Source organism: Cherax quadricarinatus, chromosome 88 (assembly GCF_038502225.1).
Source record: "Cherax quadricarinatus isolate ZL_2023a chromosome 88, ASM3850222v1, whole genome shotgun sequence".
Classification (NCBI taxonomy): domain Eukaryota; kingdom Metazoa; phylum Arthropoda; class Malacostraca; order Decapoda; family Parastacidae; genus Cherax; species Cherax quadricarinatus.
In genome coordinates this window covers 4,876,101-4,903,236 of record NC_091379.1, presented here as the reverse complement: position 1 = coordinate 4,903,236, position 27,136 = coordinate 4,876,101, and the positions used below count along the sequence as shown (strand labels likewise).

Below are 27,136 nucleotides of genomic sequence, written 5' to 3'. Positions count from 1 at the left end.
TTAACCTTACCTTTGCAACATTAATGGTTGCTTGGGATTTTAGTTTCTTTAACCTAGTTGAGCCTGAACTCCTCTTGCCAGCTACCGGGTCTTGTGGAGACATGCTGCCAGCAGTAGATGTAACCCAATTTCTTCCACCAAAGATCTGAAATATGTTAATGATTTAGAATGAGTAAACAGTGTCTTAGTTAACGAAAAGTTGTATTACTAACTGAAGGATTACACCTTGACTTTTACAATGCTGTACAGGTGTTCCTTGACTTACGATGGGGTTATTTTCTGACAAACCCATTGTAAGTTGAAGATATCTTTAGTCAAATATGAATATTATATGCTAAATAAGTAAATAAATAACTACTGTCACTAAATAAGTCAAGAAACAAATAATTATTGTAACTAAATTCCAGTACAGTGTATTGGAAAGTAAACAAATGAATACAAATTATGGTCTTGCCACCTTCATGCTGGGTAATTATCTCAGGTTTTATCTCCAAAGTATGTAATTGCTTTTGCACCGCTGTAAAGTAGAAATGCCGCGAGCTGAACCAACCTAAGTCAAGGAGCACCTGTGCATAGCAGTAGCTAGCATTTTCCGAGGTCCCAGCATTTTCATTTTTAATTAGTTATCCATCTCTGCCCAGTGCATACAGCCAGAGACCTACTAACCTTAATAGCTTCAGCAGGCTTGGGACCACTGCAGGCTTCATCCTCGAAATACAGCTTAAGATACTGCTCTTTCAGCCAGTAAAGTCTTTTATCACTCACACTTGCCAGTCGTCTCTGAGCGTGCACCAGTACCTGCGAAGAGATCATCATTTAGATATACAGCATACTGTTGTACAAATAGATGCATTTTTGTAAAAACAACAACTATTAGGCAGATTACACAGTGCGGGAGGGCCCCACTTTAGAGCATTTCACTAATACAGATGTTTTCAATTTTATCCATTCTTCATTTATTCAGAATTCCTACAATAAAGAGTCACCACTCATTATGAGCTAAGGATGAGCTGTTGGAGTGTGAGCAGGGTAATATTTAGTGAAGGGAGTCAGGGAAACCAGTTATTTTTATATAGCTGGACTTGAGTACCTGTAATGGGAAGTACAATACCTGCACTTTAAAGGAAGGGTTTGGGATATTGGTAGTTTGGAGGGGTATGTTATATATCTTTATATATGCTTCTAAACTGTTGCATCTGGGCATCTCTGCAAAGATAGTGATTATGTGTGAGGTGAAAGTGTTGAATGATGATGGAAGTATTTTCTTTTTGGGGTTAATCTTCCTTTTTGGGTCACCCTGCCTCGGTGGGAGATGGCTGACTTGTTGAAAAAAAAAAAGTAATATTTTATGCATTTTTTAGGCCTAGTTATACTACTCACTTAATATATGATAGTGTAAACATGTTACAGTATTATATGCATTTGAGAGTAAAAAAAGGCTGTGATTCACTTTACAGCTATTTTTGCTCCCCAGCAGTAGCCCAGAACCTAACCTGCTGTATAAATGGGGCCCTCCTGTATTCTACTTAATTACACCAATCTATGTACTAAAATGGTAACTGAAATGAAATATCTGCCTGCTATCTGTGTTACCTGTTTCAGATACGTATCCTTTTCTATGTGGAAGTTCACATATATTTTATATCCCTTTTTAACACATGGTCATTTCCCACTGATACAGGGTGACCCATAAAAGAAGAAACACTTGCATCATCACTCAGTCCGTCACTATGTAAATAGTACCAATAGTACTTAATTTAGGTTTACACCAATTTAATGGGAAAATTATATTTAAATATCTAATAGTAAATTTGAAGGTGATTTACACCTTACAATAATGATACAAACCATTTATTGAAAATAAATATAATTTAGCATGAAGAATGAGACAGTTGTGCAACATTTGGGAATATTTATTAAGGAAATGTTTCACCAACCAGTAGCTTCTTCCGTCCAATATAGAGAAGAACTGTGGCAGATAAGGAGTAGTTTGAGGTAATCAGTCCCTCAGCCTGAGTTGATGTGTTCAGTTCATCAATCTTCTCTGTATTGGACTGAAGAGGCCACTGGCTAGTGAAACATTTCCATAATAAAGATTCCCACATGTTGTATCATTCTTCAACTTGGTTTTTCTAAACCATTTACATCATGATTTAACATGCAATACTCACTTGCAGTCCCTGACACCAAAGTTTAGCAACAGACGGAGGGGCAACCAAGACCAGCATGCGGTTGTCAGCAAGGTTGGCACCATATACCAACGTAACACACTGCTCTGGTGCTGGCGAGTTCTCCAGTAAGTACCTGTGTACAACAAACAACTTTCTATAATAAGCCAGTAAATGTGGAAAAGAGACACTCACGTACAGTTCAGGACATTTATTAGAGGAAATGTTCTGCCATGAGTGGCGTCTTCAGTCCTACACCAGTGGAAAATAATATGTACAGAGAGGAGAAATATACTGAATATTTCAGCTTCAGTCATAGACCATCTTCAGCTGAAGAGATTATTCATACATGATGGCAAAACTGACATTTGTTGTTTCATTATTGTTTCTACTACACTGGCCATCTCCCACCCAAGTAGGATCACCCAAGATAAAAAATAAAATCATCTAGTTGAAGATTCATTTTATTTTCTTGTTTAACTCAGTTTAGTCCATTTATTTTTTCTTAAAGTTAGATTTATTTAATAAAGGTGTTAAAATTTTTCTTGAAACTTAATTAACCCTTCTCACTTTTTTTTTTTTTTTTTTTTTTTTTTGGCTATAAGTTTATTTGTTGTAGGTAATTGTTTTACATGATGGTAGGATTCCTGGTGTCTTTTGTCTGTCTCATAAACATGCAAGATTTCAGGTATGTCTTGCTACTTCTACTTGCATTTAGGTCACACTACACATACATGTACAAGCATATATATACACACACGCCCCTCTGGGTTTTCTTCTATTTTCTTTCTAGTTCTTGTTCTTGTTTATTTCCTCTTACCTCCATGGGGAAGTGGAACAGAATTCTTCCTCCGTAAGCCATGCGTGTTGTAAGAGGCGACTAAAATGCCGGGAGCAAGGGGCTAGTAACCCCTTCTCCTGTATACGTATATTACTAAATTTAAAAAGAGAAACTTTAGTTTTTTTCTTTTGGGCCACCCCGCCTCGGTGGGATACGGCTGGTATGTTGAAAGAAGAAGAAAGAATTGTTTTACATGATGGTAGGATTGCTGGTGTCCATTTTTCTGTCTCAAACATGCAAGGTTTCAGGTATATCTTGCTACTTCTACTTACACTTAGGTCACATTATACATACATGTACAAACATATATATACACACCCCTCTGGGTTTTATTCTATTTTCTTACTAGTTCTTGTTCTTGTTTATTTCCTCTTACCTCCATGGGGAAGTGGAACAGAATTCTTCCTCCGTAAGCCATGCGTGTTGTAAGAGGCGACTAAAATGCCGGGAGCAAGGGGCTACTAACCCCTTCTCCTGTACAGATTACTAAATTTAAAAAGAGAAACTTTTGTTTTTCTTTTTGGGCCACCCTGCCTCGGTGGGATACGGCCGGTTTGTTGGAAAAAAAAAAAGAAAGTTTATTTGTGACAGTCAGTGGGAAGCAGCAATGAATACAAAAATGTTTATCATATTCAAAATCTGCCAAGTATGAAAGTGAATATTTCAAGTTATTACCTTAATTACAAACAATTCTTGAAGCTTATTCCTTAACCTACCGTCTAGTAACTGCCGAGAAGTTAGCCTCACGGACACCAGCTTCAACTTCCTTCACACAAGCAATCTGCACAAAGCCTTCTTCAGGAGCCCCACCACTTAGTTCTGGAGAGGTTGAGTACTAGAAACAAGACCACATAAGACTTAGACAGTACAGCAAACAGGTATGAGGGTATTAACAGACTCTTGTGGGTGTTATTCAGGTGGTGGGGAATAATACATTAGATAAGGGGCACGATTTTGAAATGAGGTGACGTAGGATAGCAGCTCTTGAATAGGGCAGTCAATCATGAAAGATTAGACTGTCAGATCCACTTGACAATCCCTGCAGTGGCACGGGTTACCACGAGAAGTTGTATACGTATTTACTGGGTGCCCAGGATGCGGAGTTGTATATTTTAGGTAGCAAGTGGAAAGGTTGTAGTTATGAGTGGAAACAATTCAATTCAATTCAAAGTTTATTCTCTATAAGGATTACAATGCTGGGTTTACAGAATTTGGTTATTGTGTGGTTTACATGTAGTAAAATAATAATTACAGTGTACCACTAGAACACCTAGCATGGCTAGGCATTTCGGGCAGATTTAGATTAATTCTTAAATTTAAAATATTAAAAATTATGAGGTAAGTTGGTATTATGGCTAAGTGACTAAATACTAGTTTGTGAGTTTAGCAATGTGAATGCTTTTGTTTTGGCACAGTACATAGTTTCAGTATTGGAGTATCACAGGCTAACTTATAACTAGTTAGGATTCATTATTTTAAGATTGAGATTGATATTTCTGTTTATGGTCAAATGGGTGAGTGAGTGTAAGTGTGAACCACCAGGTGGTATTCGTGTAATTAGTTGACGGGGTGTATCAGGGAGATAAGATGTTTTCTAATGGTAGTTTTGAAGGTGATGAATGTGTCTACAGTTCTAGAGTTTTCAGGTAGGGTGTTCCAGATTTTAGGGCAGTCATGGGTAGGCAAGTATACATACCAGCTGTATATCAGTGGTATTCAGTACCAAGAAGACAATAAATTAGACGTGTAACATCCGGGTATCTTTACAAGTAAAGATACCCAGATGTTACACTTGTCTAATTCGTCATACCATCATACATACCTGTGCCTTAGTTTACAGGAAACTTCAGATAATGGTTTGGTTCATCCTGTTTCAAAATAAAGTTCTTTTTGGCTTGATAACGGACCAGGATGGAATAGAAAGTTATCTAAAGTTTCCTCTCCAAGTATTGTTAATTGTTAGTCAATTGTCCCAGCCAAGGTATTGTGACTTTTATTTCTTCATTTCACTCCTGACTCATAAACGAGTCCCACAAGTGTGGGTTATTTGGAAATTATGTTCCAGCCAGAGTACTGCAACTTTTATTTTCTGTCTGTAATGCACAAGCATGCTAGAGGCTTTCTTTGTGCATAACAATATTTTAAAACATGTAAATTACATTTTTATACTGCACAAAGAAATAAAATTAATCTGAAAAGAAAACTTAAGTGTCTCACCCTGTAAGAGTCAAATTTAAAAGCAAAATGAGCCAAGAAAAAAAAGGAAACAGTATTTAAATACTTACCATCAATAAAAGCCCTGGAGAAACAACATCTTCAGGATTAGCGCTCAAGATGTAATCTGGCTGAGATGAAGAATGTCCAGCCCTCAAGGCTGACCATGGTGGACGGCACCATGTGAGTGTACCGTTGCTGCGCTCCAGTCGCAGGTACACCAGACAACTGCGACCACTCTCAGGGTCCCAGTGTACAACAGTTGTACCATGGTGCAGGATCTACACATAATAATAATGGTAATAAGAATAGTAATAATAATAATATTTTGATCTGCTTCTGGAATCATCATCTGCTGCAGAGGATCCCAGAAGGGGGTCGAAATATATAGATCAATTAATCTGGTGCACTTAGGAGCCTGTGGAGACAAAGAACTTTGTCCTTAGAGGCAAAGAGGGGAATGTATGAGAGTATAGTTTTACCAATGCTCTTATATGGGTGTGAAGCATGGGTGATGAATGTTGCAGCGAGGAGAAGGCTGGAGGCAGTGGAGATGTCATGTCTGAGGGCAATGTGTGGTGTGAATATAATGCAGAGAATTCGTAGTTTGGAAGTTAGGAGGAGGTGCGGGATTACCAAAACTGTTGTCCAGAGGGCTGAGGAAGGGTTGTTGAGGTGGTTCGGACATGTAGAGAGAATGGAGCGAAACAGAATGACTTCAAGAGTGTATCAGTCTGTAGTGGAAGGAAGGCGGGGAAGGGGTCGGCCTAGGAAAAGTTGGAGGGAGGGGGTAAAGGAGGTTTTGTGTGCGAGGGGCTTGGACTTCCAGCAGGCATGCGTTAGCGTGTTTGATAGGAGTGAATGGAGATGAATGGTTTTTAATACTTGACGTGCTGTTGGAGTGTGAGCAAAGTAACATTTATGAAGGGGTTCAGGGAAACCGGCAGGCCGGACTTTGAGTCCTGGAGATGGGAAGTACAGTGCCTGCACTCTGAAGGAGGGGTGTTAATGTTGCAGTTTAAAAACTGTAGTGTAAAGCACCCTTCTGGCAAGACAGTGATGGAGTGAATGATGGTGAAAGTTTTTCTTTTTCGGGCCACCCTGCCTTGGTGGGAATCGGCCAGTGTGATAATAAAAATAAAAAATAATCTGCCTAGGTTCTGCCTCCCTGTGGGTTAATATTAAACATGATGTGAAGACCTGTTTGTGTGCACTCTGTGAGTCTGAACCAGGATGCCCTCTCTTGAGCAACTTTACCAGCAGCTGAGAGAAGAGCTCAGAGTTGATAAGCTGGAGATACGGCGATTAACGGAGGAGAACAAGAGGATTCGTAGTAATCCTCCTGTTGTGAGTCCCCAGGTTAAGAGGGGAGCTTGGTCAGTGGCCGGGCAACATGGAACCAAGCTGAGGATCAAGAAAACGGTTGGAGAGGCAGAAACAACGAGAAACCAGAAGACTACCATGGAAACTTCCAACTCATTCTCTGTGCTACCTGACGAATGTGAGTGTTCTACTGGGAATGCCACAATGAGCACCAAGGAAGCATTGGCAGACGTGAGTGAGACATCCCTAGAAACCCCAACGAAGACCATCGAGAACGTCTTGACGAATTCTACAAGTGGTGTAATGCTACCTGGTGAATGTGAGTCGACTACTGGGAGCATCACGACGGACGACGCCAAGGAAGGTAAAAACATTGTTGTTGTTGGGGATAGTCAGATTAGGTACATGGATAGGGCATTCTGCTTGAAGGATAGGAGTAGAAGGCAGAGAGTGTGTTTTCCTGGGGCTGGGATGAAGGATATTGTTAGCCGTCTGGATGACATCATGAGAGGTAATGGGAGAAATCCTATTATCTGTCTCAGTGCTGGAGGCAACGATGTTGGCAGACGTAGGAGTGAGGACCTGATTAGCAGGTATAGGTCAGCAATAGAGATAATTAGGAGGAAGGGTGGGAAACCTGTCATATGTGGCATTTTGCCAAGGAGAGGAGTTGGAAATGAATGGTTGTCCAGAGCAATTGGTGTCAATTGCTGGCTGGACAAATACTGTAAGGAAAATGGGGTAACATTCATTGACAACTGGGACCTCTTCTATGGCAGAAATGACATGTATGCCAGGGATGGGGTTCACTTATCTAGGTGTGGGGTGGGAGCACTGGCCAACGCAGTGGAGGGAGCTGTTAGGTCTTTAAACTAGGAATAGTTAGTGGTATGGGTTTTGGCGGGAAAACAGTGAAGTCGCAGTGTAGTAATATGAGTACATGTACTAGGAGAACTAGTAATAGGCAAAATGAGGTGGATATTGGAAAGCCAGTGGCACTAATTGACAAGGACAGTAATAGGTTTAGTGGAATAACAGAAAGGAGCAGGAAGGGTAAAGAGAGAGGAGGGTCTTTAAATATATATTACACAAATAGTCGCAGTGCTAGGAATAAGATGGACGAGTTGAGACTAGTTGCTAGTGTGGGTAACATTGATGTATTTGCCTTAACTGAAACGTGGTTTAATTCAAAAAGTCGGGACATGCCTGCGGAATGTCACATTCAGGGTTTTAAATTGTTCCAAGTAGATAGAAGTGTCGGGAAGGGGGTGGGGTGGCATTGTATGTCCGAGATCGCTTGAACTGTTGCATAAAAACGGGTATTAAGTCTGAAGCAACACGTACAGAGTCTGTTTGGATAGAATTCTCAGAGGGGCATGAAAAAATTAATTTTAGGTGTGATATACCGTCCCCCAAACTTAGATAGGGACCAGGGAAGACTACTATGGGAGGAAATTGTTAGGGCCACAAGGCACGATAATGTAGTAATTCTAGGAGACTTTAACTTTAGTCATATTGATTGGAATTTCTTGACTGGGAATTTAGAATCATACGACTTCTTAGAAGTAGTTCAGGATTGTTTTTTGAAGCAGTTTGTGACAGAACCTACAAGGGGTAATAACCTGCTTGACTTAGTTCTGGCAAACAATGAATCCCTTAATAATTTAGAAGTTTCAGAGGAACTGGGTGCTAGCAACCACAAATCAATTACATTTAGCATTGAATGGAAGTATGATAGTAGGGATAACTCAGTAACAGTCCCAAATTTTCGCTTAGCAGATTACGATGGGCTTAGAGAACACTTATCATCTGCTGACTGGGGTAACAAAGAGAGCTATCAATATGACAGTTTTCTGAACACTATACATGAGGCTCAAAGAACGTTTATCCCGTATAAAGAAATTAGATCAAATAGAAATGACCCAAAATGGATGAATAATAGGCTGAAATATCTATTAGGGTATAAGAAAGGAATTTATAGGCATATCAAAAGAGGTGAGGGTCATCTTATGAATCAGTATATTGACATTAAGAGGGACATTAAAAAGGGGATAAGAAAAGCTAAAAGGGACTATGAAATTAAAGTTGCTAGGGATTCTAAAACTAATCCAAAAAGTTTTTTCCAGGTATATAGAACAAAAGTTAGAGATAAGATAGGTCACCTTAAAAATAACTATGGGCATCTTACTGACAAAGAGAATGAAATTTGCTCGATTTTAAATAATTACTTTCTCTCGGTTTTTATACAGGAAGACACTAATAATATTCCAGTAATTAATTTTTATAGTGGGCCAGAAGAAGATAAATTATGTAACATCACAGTCACTAGTGAAATGGTTGTGAAGCAGATAGACCGACTGAAGCAAAATAAGTCACCGGGTCCTGATGAAGTTTTTTCAAGGGTTCTTAAGGAATGCAAAATGGAACTCTGTGAACCATTAACTAATATTTTTAATTTATCTCTTCAAACAGGTGTAGTGTCTGATATGTGGAAGATGGCTAATGTAATTCCTATTTTTAAAACAGGGGACAAGTCGTTACCGTCAAATTACCGCCCAATAAGCCTGACCTCAATTGTAGGCAAATTACTAGAATCAATTACAGCTGAGATTATAAGAAGCCATCTTGATAAGCATAGCTTGATTAATGATACTCAGCATGGATTCACAAGAGGGCAGTCTTGTCTAACTAATTTATTAACTTTCTTCAGTAAAGGTTTTGAGGCTGTTGACCACGATAAAGAATTTGATATTATTTACTTAGATTTTAGTAAGGCTTTTGATAGAGTTCCACACCAAAGACTGTTAAAGAAAGTGGCAGCTCATGGCATTGGGGGAAAAGTGCTCTCGTGGATCGAGTCATGGCTCACAGACAGGAAGCAGAGTGTGTCCATAAATGGGGTTAAATCCGAGTGGGGATCTGTAACAAGTGGCGTTCCACAGGGATCAGTCTTGGGCCCATTGTTGTTTATAATATATATCAATGATCTTGATGAGGGTGTTACTAGTGATATGAGCAAATTCGCCGATGACACAAAGATAGGTAGGATAATTGATTCAAACGTAGATGTTAGGGAACTTCAGGAGGATTTAAACAAACTGTATTCTTGGTCAGAAAAGTGGCAGATGCAGTTCAATGTAGATAAATGCAAGGTTCTGAAGCTCGGGAGTGTCCATAACCCTAGCACTTATAAGTTAAATGATGTAGAACTTAGCCACACAGATTGCGAAAAGGACTTTGGGGTTATGGTGAGCAGCAACCTTAAACCAAGACAGCAATGCCTAAGCGTACGTAATAAGGCAAATAGATTACTGGGATTTATATCAAGAAGTGTAAGCAACAGAAGTCCAGAGGTCATACTGCAGCTTTAAACATCATTAGTAAGGCCTCACCTAGATTATGCAGCTCAATTCTGGTCTCCATATTACAGAATGGACATAAATTCGTTAGAAAACATTCAGCGTAGGATGACTAAATTAATACATAGCATTAGAAATCTTCCTTATGAAGATTGAAGACTCTTAAATTACATTCACTTGTTAGACGAAGAATGAGGGGAGACCTGATCGAAGTGTATAAGTGGAAGACAGGTATTAATAAAGGGGATATTAATAAGGTCTTGAGGATATCTCTCCAAGAGAGAACCCGCAGTAATGGATTTAAATTAGATAAGTTTAGATTTAGAAAGGACATAGGAAAGTATTGGTTTGGAAATAGGGTAGTTGATGAGTGGAACAGTCTACCTAGTTGGGTGATTGAGGCTAGGACTTTGGGTAGTTTCAAATTTAGGTTGGAGACGGTGGGAGACGGCCGACTTGTTGAAAAAAAAAAAAAAAAAAAGTACATGAGTGGGAGGGGTTGGATTTGAGTGGGACTTGTACATCAGAGCTTATTTCTTGGGAAGCATAGAAAATTGGGTTGGGCAAATGTTTTGTTAGTGGGATGAATTGTAAAGGACCTGCCTAGTATGGGATAACAGGCCTGCTGCAGTGTTCCTCCTTTCTTATGTTCTTATATTATTATTATTTTAACATGCTGGCTGTCTCCCACTGAGGCAAGGTGACCCTGAGAAAGAAACACTTTCACCATCATTCACACTATCACTGTCTTGCAAGAGGTGCTCAGATATAACATTTTAGATGTCCCTCTAAACAGCAATTATTATTATTACAGTATATTTTTGATTATGTTAAAGCCAAGCAATACCCCCATATGGGTTATACATGTGCTGTGCTTATATATGATGCAAAGAAATACTCTTTGACCCTTCCAAGATTAATGATTAAAGTTTATCTATGGAGATCTATGTTAAAATTATTAAGTATGATTTGTTAAAAAAAAAGGTCAATCCACTATTACTTTTTTATTGTGATTTTTGTGGTACTGTACTGAGAAACACCACAGAAAAGGACCTCAATTAGAGGTCAAGATATACAGAACATCTGCATTACACTTTATTTAAATCTCCAAACATTCCCACATATACACAAGTACAAGTGTCTTATTGGAAAGTAATAATAATAATAATAATAATAATAATAATATATAGGTAGTAGGTTGGTAGACAGCAACCGCCCAGGGAGGTACTACCGTCCTGCCAAGTGAGTGTAAAACGAAAGCCTGTAATTGTTTTACATGATGGTAGGATTGCTGGTGTCCTTTTTTCTGTCTCATGAACATGCAAGATTTCAGGTACGTCTTGCTACTTCTACTTACACTTAGGTCACACTACACATACATGTACAAGCACATATATGCACACCCCTCTGGGTGTTCTTCTATTTTCTTTCTAGTTCTTATTCTTGTTTATTTCCTCTTATCTCCATGGGGAAGTGGAACAGAATTCTTCCTCCGTAAGCCATGCGTGTTGTAAGAGGCGACTAAAATGCCGGGAGCAAGGGGCTAGTAACCTCTTCTCCTGTATATATTACTAAATGTAAAAGGAGAAACTTTCGTTTTTCCTTTTGGGCCACCCCGCCTCGGTGGGATACGGCTGGTGTGTTGAAAGAAAGAAAGAATAATAATAATATATAGGTAGTAGGTTGGTAGACAGCAACCGCCCAGGGAGGTACTACCGTCCTGCCAAGTGAGTGTAAAACGAAAGCCTGTAATTGTTTTACATGATGGTAGGATTGCTGGTGTCCTTTTTTCTGTCTCATGAACATGCAAGATTTCAGGTACGTCTTGCTACTTCTACTTACACTTAGGTCACACTACACATACATGTACAAGCACATATATACACACCCCTCTGGGTTTTCTTCTATTTTCTTTCTAGTTCTTATTCTTGTTTATTTCCTCTTATCTCCATGGGGAAGTGGAACAGAATTCTTCCTCCGTAAGCCATGCGTGTTGTAAGAGGCAACTAAAATGCCGGGAGCAAGGGGCTAGTAACCTCTTCTCCTGTATATATTACTAAATGTAAAAGGAGAAACTTTCGTTTTTCCTTTTGGGCCACCCCGCCTCGGTGGGATACGGCCGGTGTGTTGAAAGAAGAAGAATAATAATAATAATGACAATAATAAAATAATAATAATAATAATAATAAAAAGAGAGCAAATGAGAGAGTGGGTGAGATGTTATCAACAAATTTTGTTGAAAATAAGAAAAAGTTTTGGAGTGAGATTAACAAGTTAAGAAAGCCTAGAGAACAAATGGATTTGTCAGTTAAAAATAGGAGAGTAGAGTTATTAAATGGAGAGTTAGAGGTATTGGGAAGATGGAGGGAATATTTTGAGGAATTGTTAAATGTTGATGAAGATAGGGAAGCTGTGATTTCGTGTATAGGGCAAGGAGGAATAACATCTTGTAGGAGTGAGGAAGAGCCAGTTGTGAGTGTGGGGGAAGTTCGTGAGGCAGTAGGTAAAATGAAAGGGGGTAAGGCAGCTGGGATTGATGGGATAAAGATAGAAATGTTAAAAGCAGGTGGGGATATAGTTTTGGAGTGGTTGGTGCAATTATTTAATAAATGTATGGAAGAGGGTAAGGTACCTAGGGATTGGCAGAGAGCATGCATAGTTCCTTTGTATAAAGGCAAAGGGGACAAAAGAGAGTGAAAAAATTATAGGGGGATAAGTCGGTTGAGTATACCTGGTAAAGTGTATGGTAGAGTTATTATTGAAAGAATTAAGAGTAAGACGGAGAATAGGATAGCAGATGAACAAGGAGGTTTTAGGAAAGGTAGGGGGTGTGTGGACCAGGTGTTTACAGTGAAACATATAAGTGAACAGTATTTAGATAAGGCTAAAGAGGTCTTTGTGGCATTTATGGATTTGGAAAAGGCGCATGACAGGGTGGATAGGGGGGCAATGTGGCAGATGTTGCAGGTGTATGGTGTAGGAGGTAGGTTACTGAAAGCAGTGAAGAGTTTTTATGAGGATAGTGAGGCTCAAGTTAGAGTATGTAGGAAAGAGGGAAATTATTTCCCAGTAAAAGTAGGCCTTAGACAAGGATGTGTGATGTCACCATGGTTGTTTAATATATTTATAGATGGGGTTGTAAGAGAAGTAAATGCGAGGGTCTTGGTAAGAGGCGTGGAGTTAAAAGATAAAGAATCACACAAAGTGGGAGTTGTCTCAGTTGCTCTTTGCTGATGACACTGTGCTCTTGGGAGATTCTGAAGAGAAGTTGCAGAGATTGGTGGATGAATTTGGTAGGGTGTGCAAAAGAAGAAAATTAAAAGTGAATACAGGAAAGAGTAAGGTTATGAGGATAACAAAAAGATTAGGTGATGAAAGATTGGATATCAGATTGGAGGGAGAGAGTATGGAGGAGGTGAATGTATTCAGATATTTGGGAGTGCACGTGTCAGCGGATGGGTCTATGAAAGATGAGGTGAATCATAGAATTGATGAGGGGAAAAGGGCGAGTGGTGCACTTAGGAGTCTGTGGAGACAAAGAACTTTGTCCTTGGAGGCAAAGAGGGGAATGTATGAGAGTATAGTTTTACCAACGCTCTTATATGGGTGTGAAGCATGGGTGATGAATGTTGCAGCGAGGAGAAGGCTGGAGGCAGTGGAGATATCATGTCTGAGGGCAATGTGTGGTGTGAATATAATGCAGAGAATTCGTAGTTTGGAAGTTAGGAGGAGGTGCGGGATTACCAAAACTGTTGTCCAGAGGCTGAGGAAGGGTTGTTGAGGTGGTTTGGACATGTAGAGAGAATGGAGCGAAACAGAGTGACTTCAAGAGTGTATCAGTCTGTAGTGGAAGGAAGGCGGGGTAGGGGTCGGCCTAGGAAAGGTTGGAGGGAGGGGGTAAAGGAGGTTTTGTGTGTGAGGGGCTTGGACTTCCAGCAGGCATGCGTGAGCGTGTTTGATAGGAGTGAATGGAGACAAATGGTTTTTAATACTTGACGTGCTGTTGGAGTGTGAGCAAAGTAACATTTATGAAGGGGTTCAGGGAAACCGGCAGGCCGGACTTGAGTCCTGGAGATGGGAAGTACAGTGCCTGCACTCTGAAGGAGGGGTGTTAATGTTGCAGTTTAAAAACTGTAGTGTAAAGTACCCTTCTGGCAAGACAGTGATGGAGTGAATGATGGTGAAAGTTTTTCTTTTTCGGGCCACCCTGCCTTGGTGGGAATCGGCCAGTGTGATAATAAAAAAATAATAATAATAATCAATCTTGGGCTCATCTACACTTGGTGTCTCACCTGTAATGTGTGTAGGTCCAGACCAGCTGTGGATTTAGGCAGTGGGATGAGAGTGACACCATGGTCATTACTTAGTAGCTGTACTGGATGATAGTCCTCCATCTCACCTCCAGTGTCATTTTCCTGTACTCCCATGTTTGCCATACTGCAATCGGTACTTTTGTCAATGGTAAAATTCTTGCCTGCATGGTTCAATGAACGTGCAAATCACTTAGTCAGGTTAAACAATATTTGGTCTGACACCTATGCAACAATTAGCTATCGTTGTGAAAATAACGTAAATCACCTCAATATTCTACTGAAGATGCCTGCTAGGCAGACAAAACATATTGACAATAAAGATTACCAGGTACTGTACACCTGTCTTACACATGTGCTTGTCAGTACAGTGGACCCCCGCATAACGATTACCTCCGAATGCGACCAATTATGTAAGTGTATTTATGTAAGTGCGTTTGTACGTGTATGTTTGGGGGTCTGAAATGGACTAATCTACTTCACAATATTTCTTATGGGAACAAATTCGGTCAGTACTGGCACCTGAATATACTTCTGGAGTGAAAAAATATCGTTAACCAGGGGTCCACTGTATTGTATACTATTAATATAATGACACTGTCCAGTGTAACCAATACTGGATGATGAGCGTACAGGACGTGGCTGCAACAATTCTGATCCCTAACACAGATATAACATATCATACACATGCAATATGACAATACAATATGTATGACTTAAATAATAAACAAATCCTCTATATAATGGACTAACAGAGGAGAGCAAGTAATTGATAATGACAAGTCAGGGTGGATACAAGAGATTGTTTTCTCATGATTGTAACAGTAACCAACAATTGTGTAACAAATGAACTTTGTTGTGTCTGAAGCAACTATGCCAGCAGATTTTGTTCTGTATTTCTATGTCTGGTGTATTGTACGTGTATTGTATTATACAGAGGTCTGTTTTACAGGAGGTTTACTCTAGAGGAATTTTAATACTGAAGATGCAATACAGAGCAACAATAAATACCAAGGATATTGAACATTGTAAGTATAAGTGCATCCCTTAAGAAAAGTGCCTTGATGCTAGTGAGGAATTCCTGGCAAAACTGGACCACTCTTCCCTTCCTTAGAAGAGAAGATTATGACCCTTATGGATTTAGTGCTTCACAGTGAATATAAATGTAATAATAATCTGCAAGAATCACAATTCTATAAAAAAAATCTTGAGTTACCTTAGAGAGTCCTTGAGCATAGCTTGTGCAATGTGATTTGAGCGAGCAACATAATGTTGGTGAAAAGTTGCTATTCTGCCCACCACTACCTGAGCCTCGTATATCTTGTTCATGTTGATCAATCCACCCGGCCCTATTCTCGTGAAGAAGCTGTCTTCTCCACAGTAGTCTGATATAAACTGAAAAAATGTACATAAAATTAATTTTATATACTTTACACTGAGGAGAATCAATGCCAGTGCTCACCATGCTAGTGACTTTCTTCTGTGCTTAATATTTTATTACAATACATTTTATATACTGCAGGGAAAAATGAAGTTGTATTGTATTATACCTAAAATTACTTTGTTTCCACAATGACTGTTGTATGAACACTTAAATGCTCTGAATAATAAGAAACCACCTGTATGCATGTAGTGCATCTTGGGCAGACGCAGTACCAGCTGGTAAACTAGACACGTGTGCAATACTTGGGTATCTTTACTGAGGAAATATTCTGCCACACAGTGGCTTCGTCAGTCCAGTACAAAGAAGAATAGCAAAGATCGGAAGGAGATTGATGTAATCAGTCCCTCAGCCTGGAGTTGCTGTAATCAGTCTATCAATCTTGAAAAGAGTGATGGACTGATTACCTCAAACTCCTCATCTTCACTATTCTTATTTGTACTGGATTGATGAAGTCATTGTGTGGCAAAAACTTTTCCTCACTAAAGGTACCCAAGTGTTGCACATCTAACTGATCAACTTGTCGGTTCTCTGAACCGTTTATATACATAAGTACCAGCTACATGTCCCCATGACCTAAACTACACAAAACCTGAACAAACATTAACTAACCTCAACTTCCTGACCATCTTCTGCTAGCACAACCAGTGAGGGAGTTGACTGCAGGATCTTGGTGAGGTCCCTGAGGAAGCAGCCAAAAAACGGAATGACGCGACACACAGGCAGCATCAGCGCGCGGTCTAACGCAGCTTCGTACTCAGTGCGACTCTCCCCCAGGAGCACCCCCGTCAGGAAGTCCAGGACTGGAAGATGCTCATTTTCCAGACTCAACCAGAATGGCTTCAGCTTTACTGATCTGTGGGTTAAACAGTAAATTTAACAACTCCATAAATAATATCCTCTCAGATAACTGTAATCTTAATATAGTTTTAAGTTTGGCCAAAATGCTATGCATAAAAATGCATTTTCTATAAAGTAGTTTATATATGACAAACTCCCAAATTGTATAATATACTGTATACTCCATTTTATAAAAATAACGTTTGTTTAAAAATATTACAGTATGCTGTATTTCTATATTTTCCCTTCCTCAGTTTACTGCTAACTTGTGACTGGTTGTTTTTCATGTGTATAAAAATGCTTGTGTTATATCACAATGAACAAAAATGATAAACCTTTGATATAATGGACCAATGGGGAACTGTCCGAGTGCTCACTAAATCGCAATGTTAAAAATAGCAAAAAATGAGTATTGTGTACCTTATATAGTAGTGTATACACAATTTACAGATTATTTTTATTTTATTAACACATTGGCCATTTCCCACCAAGGCAGGGTGGCCTGAAAAAGAAAAACTTTCACCATCATTCACTCCATCACTGTCTTGCCAGAGGCATGCTTACACTATAGTTATAAAACTGCAACATTAACACCCCTCCTTCAGAGTGCCGGCACTGTACTTCCCATCTCCAGGAAACAAGTCTGGCCTGCTGGTTTCCCTGAATCCCTTCATAAAGATTACCTTGCTTACACTCCAACAGCACGTCAAGTCCAATAAACATTAAACAAGAAAGGAGTTAAAAGTACAATTTACTTCAGAGGATTTTGCCTAATATTTCCATAGACTGTTTCATCAAAGTCCATTTTATCAAGGGTCTAATGTACTTTTCACAATTTCTCCCCCCCAAAAAATCACACCCAGTAATGTAACACTGCAAATAAAGCTTTATTCTCATGGAAACTCGTGAATGTTTTTTCATGTGGTGCCAGGCGACAGCCACACACGCTACAAGTTTGCGATACAATCCAGCATGTGGCATGTGTGCAGGTGTCTCTTTTGATTATTTGGAGTATTTGTGAGTGTGGCTCATTTCACTAGCTGTGGCTTTGGTTTTATGGTACATGTACTAGCAAAATTTAAGCAAGTTTGGGCCTCAGTCTGGAGCTTCAGATACTTGAGTATATGCATAGTATACAGATTTGTTAGAAACCTGAGAACATTTGTAGACCTGTGATAGCATGTGCATTGGTAGTCCTGTGGTGGCATGTGAATTTGTGGTCCTGTGGAGGCATGTGCATTTGTGGTTCTGTGGCAGTATGTACATTTAGCATGCTAAAGCCCAGATTACCCATGTCCTATGAAGTTCCATTGTATGACAGATATGAAGAGTGAACACAAGCAATGAAAAATTGCTCTCATAATGAGGCAAAACAATCAACAAAAACTAGGAGGTGAGGAAGCATCAGCAAAGCGTGTGAAGCATCAAAAGATCTTTGTATGGAATAGGAAAAATACCACGAGACAAAATATGAGGATAGTTGCAAGACGAGGAATTAGGGGATGGATGTTTACCTGGAGTTTACCTGGAGAGAGTTCCGGTGGTCAATGCCCCCTGTAGCCCGGTCTGTGACCAGGCCTCATGGTGGATCAGAGCCTGATCAACCAGGCTGTTACTGCTGGCTGCACGCAATCTAGCGTACGAGCCACAGCCCGGCTGGTCAGGAACCGACTTTAGGTGCTTGTCCAGTGCCAGCTTGAAGACAGCCAGGGGTCTATTGGTAATCCCCCTTATGTATGCTGGGAGGCAGTTGAACAGTCTCGGGCCCCTGACACTTATTGTGTTGTCTCTTAACGTGCTGGTGACACCCCTGCTTTTCATTGGGGGATGTTGCATCGTCTGCCGAGTCTTTTGCTTTCGTAGTGAGTGATTTTCGTGTGCAAGTTCAGTACTAGTCCCTTTAGGATTTTCCAGGTGTATGTATAGAAGACAGCTAGGAAAGAACAGTGGTGGCAGAAATGGCAATGTTCACTAGGATGGTTTGCAAATCAACAGCTGTGTGCTTAGAGGCAGGAGACTGCTGCAGAGATCATACACATTTCTGGAAGGACACTGGGAAAGTAACCTCTATAAGAGCATAGTGTTTACCCCTCCAAGATATCCAGGATTATATTTGCAACAGGTAATGACTGAAAGTGAGACAAGAGTAGGCAAAAACACAGGAGGACATTCCACATCAGTGGGAAGACCTCTTCAAAGCTTAGCTATCTTTTGAGGTTTGAAAGAGGTGAATACCAAATATACACCTTTTAACTGAGCAATGATAATGGGCAATGACATGTGGATCTCACCTCTGCCACAGAACTAAAAATGGTTGTATTCTTGACTCAGAGGCTGCTGTGCAATTATTATTATTTCCTAAACACGTACAGGTGCAGTGTTTGGAAAATGGGAGGTAATTAGATTTGATCCATTGATAGGTAAACTCCAATTCATTGTAACAAGAGCTCTTCATGGGCATCAAGAAGCCACTTGAAGGGGAAGGGGGAAATGCTGCGAGAGTAGGAAAGGAAAACTAATGAAAAGATATATGCATACTTAAAACAGCCATCATATTGATGAGCTACTGCCCGACCATACTGAAATGCCTTTCCTCTCTTTTGAGACAACAAAATTTGCAGTCCCTCTTAAAATAAGTATCGGCACTAATATGAAGGTGACTATGGACAAGCGACACAAATTTGTAGAGCACTGACAAGAATGTCACAGAGTCACAGAGCAGCCGACAAGGCATTTAGCAAGTGAATTGCAGTATAGTACTCTGCCACATAGGCAAACCACCAGCATCACTAACTCCAGGTTGTAGCTTTGCAACAGTAACCTTCGACCCAACAAATACACCATCAATGGGGGGACCAGCATTCATGTGTGATTTTGGCCATGTTGATCAGAGTGCGACAATGATCATGAAGGAGTTTTAACAAAGGTCTTCACTCTGGCAACAGAATGCTGAATCTTTCTGAGGAAGAATGACTGTCCTAAGTGCAAATTTAATTGCTTGTTGGAGTGTGAGCAGGGTAACATTTTGTGAAAGGATTCAGGGGACCCAGTTAGCCAGACTTGAGTCCTGGAGGTGGGAAGTACAATGCTTGCACTCTAAAGGAGGGGTTAGAGATATTTGCTGTTTAGAGGGGCATCTGAACTGTTGTATCTGCATGCTTTTGACAAGACAGTGATAATGTGAATGATGGTGAAAGTGTTTCTTTTTCAGGTCACCCTGCCTCAGTGGGAGACAGCCAGAGTGTTAAAAAAGAAAAACTACATACGCCAGCCATTGTCTGGAGCATGGAAAGCACCAGCTTGTGAAGCATCCTACACATGCACAATGCAGACTTGTGAAGCAGCCATGAGACCAAACGGTGTGTACCTTCAACTGGCTGCTCCACCCGAGCCAAATCACTGACATAATAAGCACCACCTCACTCACCCAACTATGTAAGTTCACAGTTCTCGGAGTTCCGCAATTCAGCTCAACAGACTGCAAACCACCCAGAAATGTGAACCTGGACAGTATATATGATACATTAGCCAATCAGTACCCAAAGCAAACAGAGCTTGATGGGATGGCACATGACCAGTCAACTGATTTGTGTAATGCCAACACCAAACTTCCCACTTTACCTCCATGCATTTGCAAAAGAAGTATGCTGCTCACTAAAGGGCCACAACTTCAGAAAAAGGCTTAGTTTACTGGGCAGAAATGAGTATATGGGTCACCATGCATGATACATACAGGGCAGCACTTAGTTAATCTACTTAGGCATCTGTGGGACATCCCAGGTAGGTAGGTACACTGCTCAAGATAAAAAAAAAAACTCTAATCCTCCCACCACAAGAAGTCTGCCGACAGAAAAAAAATTGAATAACCCAACACCACCAAATTCAGTAATATGATTTGTTTATCCTACTTTATCATAATATCTCACCATAGGCTGACAGTTTTCATTATACTGTGTAAAATATTCATTATCTTTAGTGTGAAACCTTTGGGTTGAAGTACCAGGAATGGAGGGCAACAACTGCCAAGATATGTTAGGAAAATGTTCAGAAAAGAGGATACTAACACAAAATAATTAATGATAACACCAAGGAAACTGGTCTAAAAACAGAGGTGAGGTGAAAACTTCCCCAGGATCTTTTATACAAATAGTTGGAAAGCAAGGGAGCAAGGGGCTAGTAACCCCTTCTCCTGTAAAATTACTAAATTTAAAAAGAGAAACTTCCATTTTTCTTTTTGGGCCGCCCTGCCTTGGTGGGATATGGCCAGTTTGTTGAAAGAAAGTTGGAGAGCAAGAAATAATATATGAATTAAGTTTAATTGCATGTGCAAGAAACAGTAGATATTATTGAAATAACTGAGACCTGGTTTAATATGAAAAATAGACATGCCTGCTGAATGCCACATACACTTATGTCACTCTCATAGTCAACAGGAAAGGGAAGGGCCAGAGCGGCTATGTATGTTATGGAAAATTTAAACTGTTACAGCTGAAATGATATAAAGGTGGAAGGGATAGACATGAAATCTGAGTGACCGCAGCTTCCTGAAGAACATAAAAAGCTAATCTTAGGTGTGGTCTGCAGACACTCAAGCCTAGATAGTGAAACTGGTGAACTCTTTGATGAAATTGCTAATGCACACAGAAACAAAAATGTTGCATGATTCTAGCCCCACCTGTGGTATGGCGAGTTATTTTAACTTTAGCCAAATTGACTGGAACACTTTAACAGACAATGCAAAGTCTAGCAACTTTCCTAAATAATCCAGGACTACTTTTTAAAACAGTGTGTGTCAGACTTGATTAGAGAAAATACAATAACCTGCTTGATTTGCTTCTGGCTAAAAATTAAACTGATAAATAATCTTGAGGTTAATGAAGAGCTTGGATAAAGAGATCACAAATTATCTAGTTTCAATATCTCGGGGAATTACCTTAATAACAATAACAAAGTTAACATTTGCAATTTTTGTGCTGCCAGAGTAGTGAAGACTGGAGAGACCTGACTAGGAATTATCCAGAGGGAGCTGGATAGGTGGCGGCGATGGTTGCCAAAATGACATTATCCAAGGTATTGTGCAAGTTTCCTCAGGCCTTTATATTCCTAATAAAGGAAATTAGATCAAACATAATTGACCCTCAGTGGATAAACAATAGACTAAAACATTTCTTTGGCAAAATGAGAGACCTTTCAGGTAAATTAAACAAAGACACCTTACTGACCAATACAGTATTCAATTTAAGAAAGAACTGAAAAAAGGAATAAGGAGAAGCAAAAGAGAATATGAAATTAAGGTTGTGAGGTAATCAAGACTAATCCAAAATTTTTTAAGGTACAGTATATGGGAATAAGATTAAAGAAAGATGGTCCCACTTAAATGTAACAAGGTCAGCTTACTGTTACCGACAAGGAAATGCATGCTATTTTCATACTTATTTCCTCTCTGTTTATAAACAAGAGGATACAAATGAAATCCCAGAAATCAATAATTACACCTGTCAGGAGGAAAATAAATTATGCAGTATCAAAAGTCACTAATGACAGTCTTCAGACAGCTCAACAGAATGAAAGCAAACAGGTCACTGGTCAAGGGTTCTAAAAGAATGTAAGGATGAACTTAGCAAACCACTAGTTAATCTCTTCAACAGATTACTAGAAATGGCCAACATTCCAAATAAATGGAAACTAGAAAATATGATACCCATTTACAATGTGGGAGATAGGTCCTTATAAGTCCAAAATATACACCAATCAGCCTAAGCTCAATTGTGGAGACATACAATGGACTTAATGATTACAGATGCAAATTGAAGCTACCTTAAAAGATATAAATTGATCAATGAATCTCAGCTTTGTTTTTAAAGAGGTATTATTTTCTTACAAATTTACTAACCTTTTCCATTATGGCATTTGAAGCAGTATACCTAGAGAAAGAATATGATATTTTGTATAGGGACCTCAGCAAGGCCTCTGATAAGACTTCCACACAGGAGATTGTTGAAGAAAGTAGCAGCACATGGTATGGGAGGAGAACTTATCTCCTGGGTCAAGGCATGGTTGACCAATAACCAACAATGCACAAATGGGGATATATTACAAGTGGTGTGTCACAAGAGTTAGAAATCGGTCTGACAACACTGGAGGACAGGAGGGTCAGGGGAGACATGATAACGACATACAAAATACTGCGTGGAATAGACAAGGTGGACAGAGACAGGATGTTCCAGAGATGGGACACAGAAACAAGGGGTCAAAATTGGAAGCTGAAGACTTAGCATTTGGGCCCTTGTTCACAATAGCAATATAGGCAAGTTTGTCAATGACAATAGAATAGGCTGTAAAATAATTTCTGATGAGGACACTAGAAAGATACAGATGTGGATTAGCTGATGTTATAGTTAGAGAAGTGGCAGATGCAGTTCAATGCAGATGAATGCAAAGTTCTAATGCTAAGAAAAAATAACCGACACCTGCAAGCTAAATAATGTATATCTTGGTCAAACTGAATGCAAAAAGATTTAGAAGTTCTGGTTAGCAGAAATTTAAAGACATAAGTGTTTGCAAGTAAGCTAATATATTTGGCTTCATATCAAGAAATATAAATAATAGAAGTCTGAAGATTATACTTCAACTTGATATATCCTTGGTAAGACCTCAGTTATGTTATTCTGCTCAGTTCTGGTCTCCATATTACAGGACGGACATAAATGCACTGCGAAACATACAGAGAAGGATGACGAAGTTGATCCCATGTATCAGAAACCTTTCATATGAAGAAAGGCTGAAGGCACTGAACTTGCTCTCTCTGGAAAGGTATAGAATTAAGAGAGATGATTCAGGTGTACAAGTGGAAAACATGAGTAAATCAGGGGGATATAAATGATATGGTGAGGATATCTAACCAAGACAGCAGTGGATTCAAGTTGGATTTAGAAAGGATATTGGGAAGTAAATTATTATTATTATAATCAAGGGGAAGTGCTAAACCCATAGGATTATACAGCACCTGTGGGGGGGGGGAAATGTGGAAAGTATTTAGGCTTAATTCAGGGAACTGGAGCACAGTTCCATTCCCTAGATCAAGAGCCCCTCACCAGCTTCAAGGAACCTTCCTTGAGGGGATTGGGAAGTATAGGCTTGACAGAGTTGTAGACTAGTAGAACAAACTCCCAAAGAGGATCATTAAACTGAGAACTTTTAGTAGCTTAAAATATAGGCTGGACAGGTATATGTGTGGGAGTGACGGAGAGCAGCCATACCTGCCTGAAGCATGGCTCAATAGGCCTAGTGTAGTACTTCACTACTCTTATGTTCCATCCTATGTAATGAATGTGTTAAATTAACATAGTTCTACTGTCTATGAATCTGCTGCTGGTGACAGATTCACCTGTAAACTTACATTTGTGGTCACAGTGGTGGCCCATGCTAACCTTCCTATAGTGTATAAATATACCTAATTGGATGAATATTATTGTAGCTGGTCCAGTGGTTAACACACTGGCCTAAAGTTTTAACTCACTTACCATGGGTTTGAACCCCATCCATACCGTGGTTTGAATTTTATATTACGAAATTCGATTTACTTTTAAAATATATATTTTGTGTAAATGGTACAAAAAAAATAACCAAACCTAACGAAACCCTCCAACACAACCTAAAATAACGCAAAATAACTTAACCTTACTCCACCAGTGATAGATATGTATCTATGCATTTAACCAGGCGAGTGAAATGACCAAATGACAAAAATGACCGAATGACCCAAAAAATAAATGTATTACTTTCAGTAATATCTCCCATAATAAAAATTTGTACAATAAATACTTGTGGAGTACATATGTTGTACACATTGTACAATGTAATGCCAGACTTGTTATGAGGAATATTATAATAATTTGCTTTATAAAGCTTAAAAGGATATGTAAATTCAGACAATACCAGAGATGTGAATGATGTGGGAGCGTTAAACCCGTAAGTTACTGATCATCTAGGGTAATGGGAAGTTTTGGGGGTTGTGTGAAGAGACGTTGCAGTCCTTGGATCAAGAGCCCCTGGCCGGCATCAAGGCTCCTCCTCCTCCCTTGATGGGATAATAGTAATTTGAGAAGCGTGAAGGCAGGATCCATACGAAGCTTGAAGGAGAGGTACGATAAAACTCATTGAGCAGGGAGAGTTGACCTAGTGAAGAGGCGGGGCCAGGAGCTGTGACTCGACCCCTGACACCATAGATAAGAGAGAAAAAGAGGACGAGGGTAGTGTTGACTGCCAGCGATGACACGTCAGTCCTCCCTGACAACCATCACCAGCCAGCCACACCAGCCAGCCACACCAGCCAGCCACACCAACCATCACCAGCCAGCCACACCAACCATCACCAGCCAGCCACACCAACCATCACCACACTGACACTTGTTGACTCCCACTACCCTGGCCAGCCAGGTAGTTAATTAAGTCAGCCAGTCACACCAGCCAGCCACACCAGCCAGCACCACACTGACACTTGTTGACTCCCACTACCCTGGCCAGCCAGGTAGTTAATTAAGTCAGCCAGTCACACCAGCCAGCCACACCAGCCAGCCACACCAACCATCACCAGACTGACACTTGTTGACTCCCACTACCCTGGCCAGCCAGGTACTTAAGTCAGCCAGTCACACCAGCCAGCCACACCAGCCAGCCACACCAGCCAGCCACACCAGCCAGCCACACCAGCCAGGCACACCAGCCAGCCACACCAACCATCACCAGACTGACACTTGTTGACTCCCACTACCCTGGCCAGCCAGGTACTTAATTAAGTCAGCCAGTCACACCAGCCAGTCACACCAGCCAGCCACACCAGCCAGCAACACCAGCCAGCCACACCAGCCAGGCACATCAAGCAGGCTACCAGTCACACCAACCAAGCAACCAGTCACACCAACCAGGCCAGCCACACCAGCCAGGCAACCAGTCACACCAACCAAGCAACCAGTCACACCAGCCAGGCCAGGCACACCAACCAGGCCAGTCACACCAGCCAGGCCAGCCACACCAGCCAGGCCAGCCACACCAACCAGGCCAGCCACACCAGCCAGGTCAGCCACACCAGCCAGGCAACCAGTCACACCAGCCAGGCCAGCCATACCAACCAGGCCAGTCACACCAGCCAGGCCAGCCACACCAGCCAGGCCAGCCACACCAACCAGGCAACCAGTCACACCAGCCAGGCCAGCCACACCAACCAGGCCAGTCACACCAGCCAGGCCAGCCACACCAACCAGGCCAGCCACACCAGCCAGGCCAGCCACACCAGCCATGCCAGCCACACCAGCCAGGCCAGCCACACCACCCAGGCCAGCCACGCCAGCCAGGCTACCAGCCACACCAACCAGGCAAGCAGTCACACCAGCCAGGCCAGCCACACCAACCAGGCCAGCCACACCAACCAGGCCAGCCACATCAGCCAGGCTACCAGCCACACCAACCAGGCAAGCAGTCACACCAGCCAGGCCAGCCACACCAGCCAGGCCAGCCACACCAACCAGGCCAGCCACACCACCCAGGCCAGCCACACCAGCCAGGCCAGCCACACCAACCGGGCCAGCCACACCAACCAGGCCAGCCACACCAGCCAGGCTACCAGCCACACCAACCAGGTAACCAGTCACACCAGCCAGGCCAGCCACACCTGTTATGACAGTACAGGCTGTCTACACACCAACCAGGCCAGTCACACCAGCCAGGCCACCCACACCAACCAGGCTACCAGTCACACCAACTAGGCAACCAGTCACACCAGCCAGGCTACCAGCCACACCAACCCAAGCAACCAGTCATACCAGCCAGGCCAGCCACACCAACAAGGCAACCAGTCACACCAGCCAGGCCAGCCACACCAACCAGGCAACCAGTCACACCAACCAGGCAACCAGTCACACCAACCAGGCAACCAGTCACACCAGCCAGGCCAGTCACGCCAACCAGGCAACCAGTCACACCAGCCAGGCAACCAGTCACACCAGCCAGGCCAGTCACACCAACCAGGCAACCAGTCACACCAGCCAGGCAACCAGTCACACCAGCCAGGCCAGTCACACCAACCAGGCAACCAGTCACACCGGCCAGGCCAGTCACACCAACCAGGCAACCAGTCACATCAGCCAGGCAACCAGTCACATCAGCCAGGCAACCAGTCACACCAGCCAGGCAACCAGTCACACCAGCCAGGCCAGTCACACCAACCAGGCAACCAGTCACACCGGCCAGGCCAGTCACACCAACCAGGCAACCAGTCACATCAGCCAGGCAACCAGTCACATCAGCCAGGCAACCAGTCACACCAGCCATGCCAGTCACACCAACCAGGCAACCAGTCACACCAACCAGGCCAGTCACACCAACCAGGCAACCAGTCACACTAGCCAGGCCAGTCACACCAGCTAGCCAGTCAGCCAGTCACACCAGCCAGGCCAGTCACACCAGCTAGCCAGTCAGCCAATCACACCAGCCAGGCCAGTCACACCAGCTAGCCAGTCAGCCAGTCACACCAGCCAGGCCAGTCACACCAGCTAGCCAACCAGCCAGTTACACCAGCTAGCCAACCAGCCAGTCACACCAGCCAATCACACCAGGTAGCCAACCAGCCATTTGCACCAGCT

General features: G+C 41.5%; 1 protein-coding gene across 3 annotated transcripts in view; it reads right to left on the bottom strand.

Moving 5' to 3' along the window:
* Positions 1-27,136, bottom strand: part of LOC128698544 (1-phosphatidylinositol 4,5-bisphosphate phosphodiesterase epsilon-1) — a 209,770-nt gene that overhangs the window by 48,954 nt on the left and 133,680 nt on the right. For all 3 annotated transcript variants that reach the window (XM_070103876.1, XM_070103878.1, XM_070103879.1), the window contains 8 exons: positions 16,269-16,512; positions 15,432-15,610; positions 14,198-14,342; positions 5,295-5,504; positions 3,726-3,844; positions 2,172-2,304; positions 667-798; positions 11-145 (listed from right to left, as the gene is read on the bottom strand). In XM_070103876.1, coding sequence (XP_069959977.1) covers positions 11-145; positions 667-798; positions 2,172-2,304; positions 3,726-3,844; positions 5,295-5,504; positions 14,198-14,342; positions 15,432-15,610; positions 16,269-16,512 — 1,297 coding nt within the window. The remainder of the gene's footprint in view (positions 1-10; positions 146-666; positions 799-2,171; positions 2,305-3,725; positions 3,845-5,294; positions 5,505-14,197; positions 14,343-15,431; positions 15,611-16,268; positions 16,513-27,136) is intronic.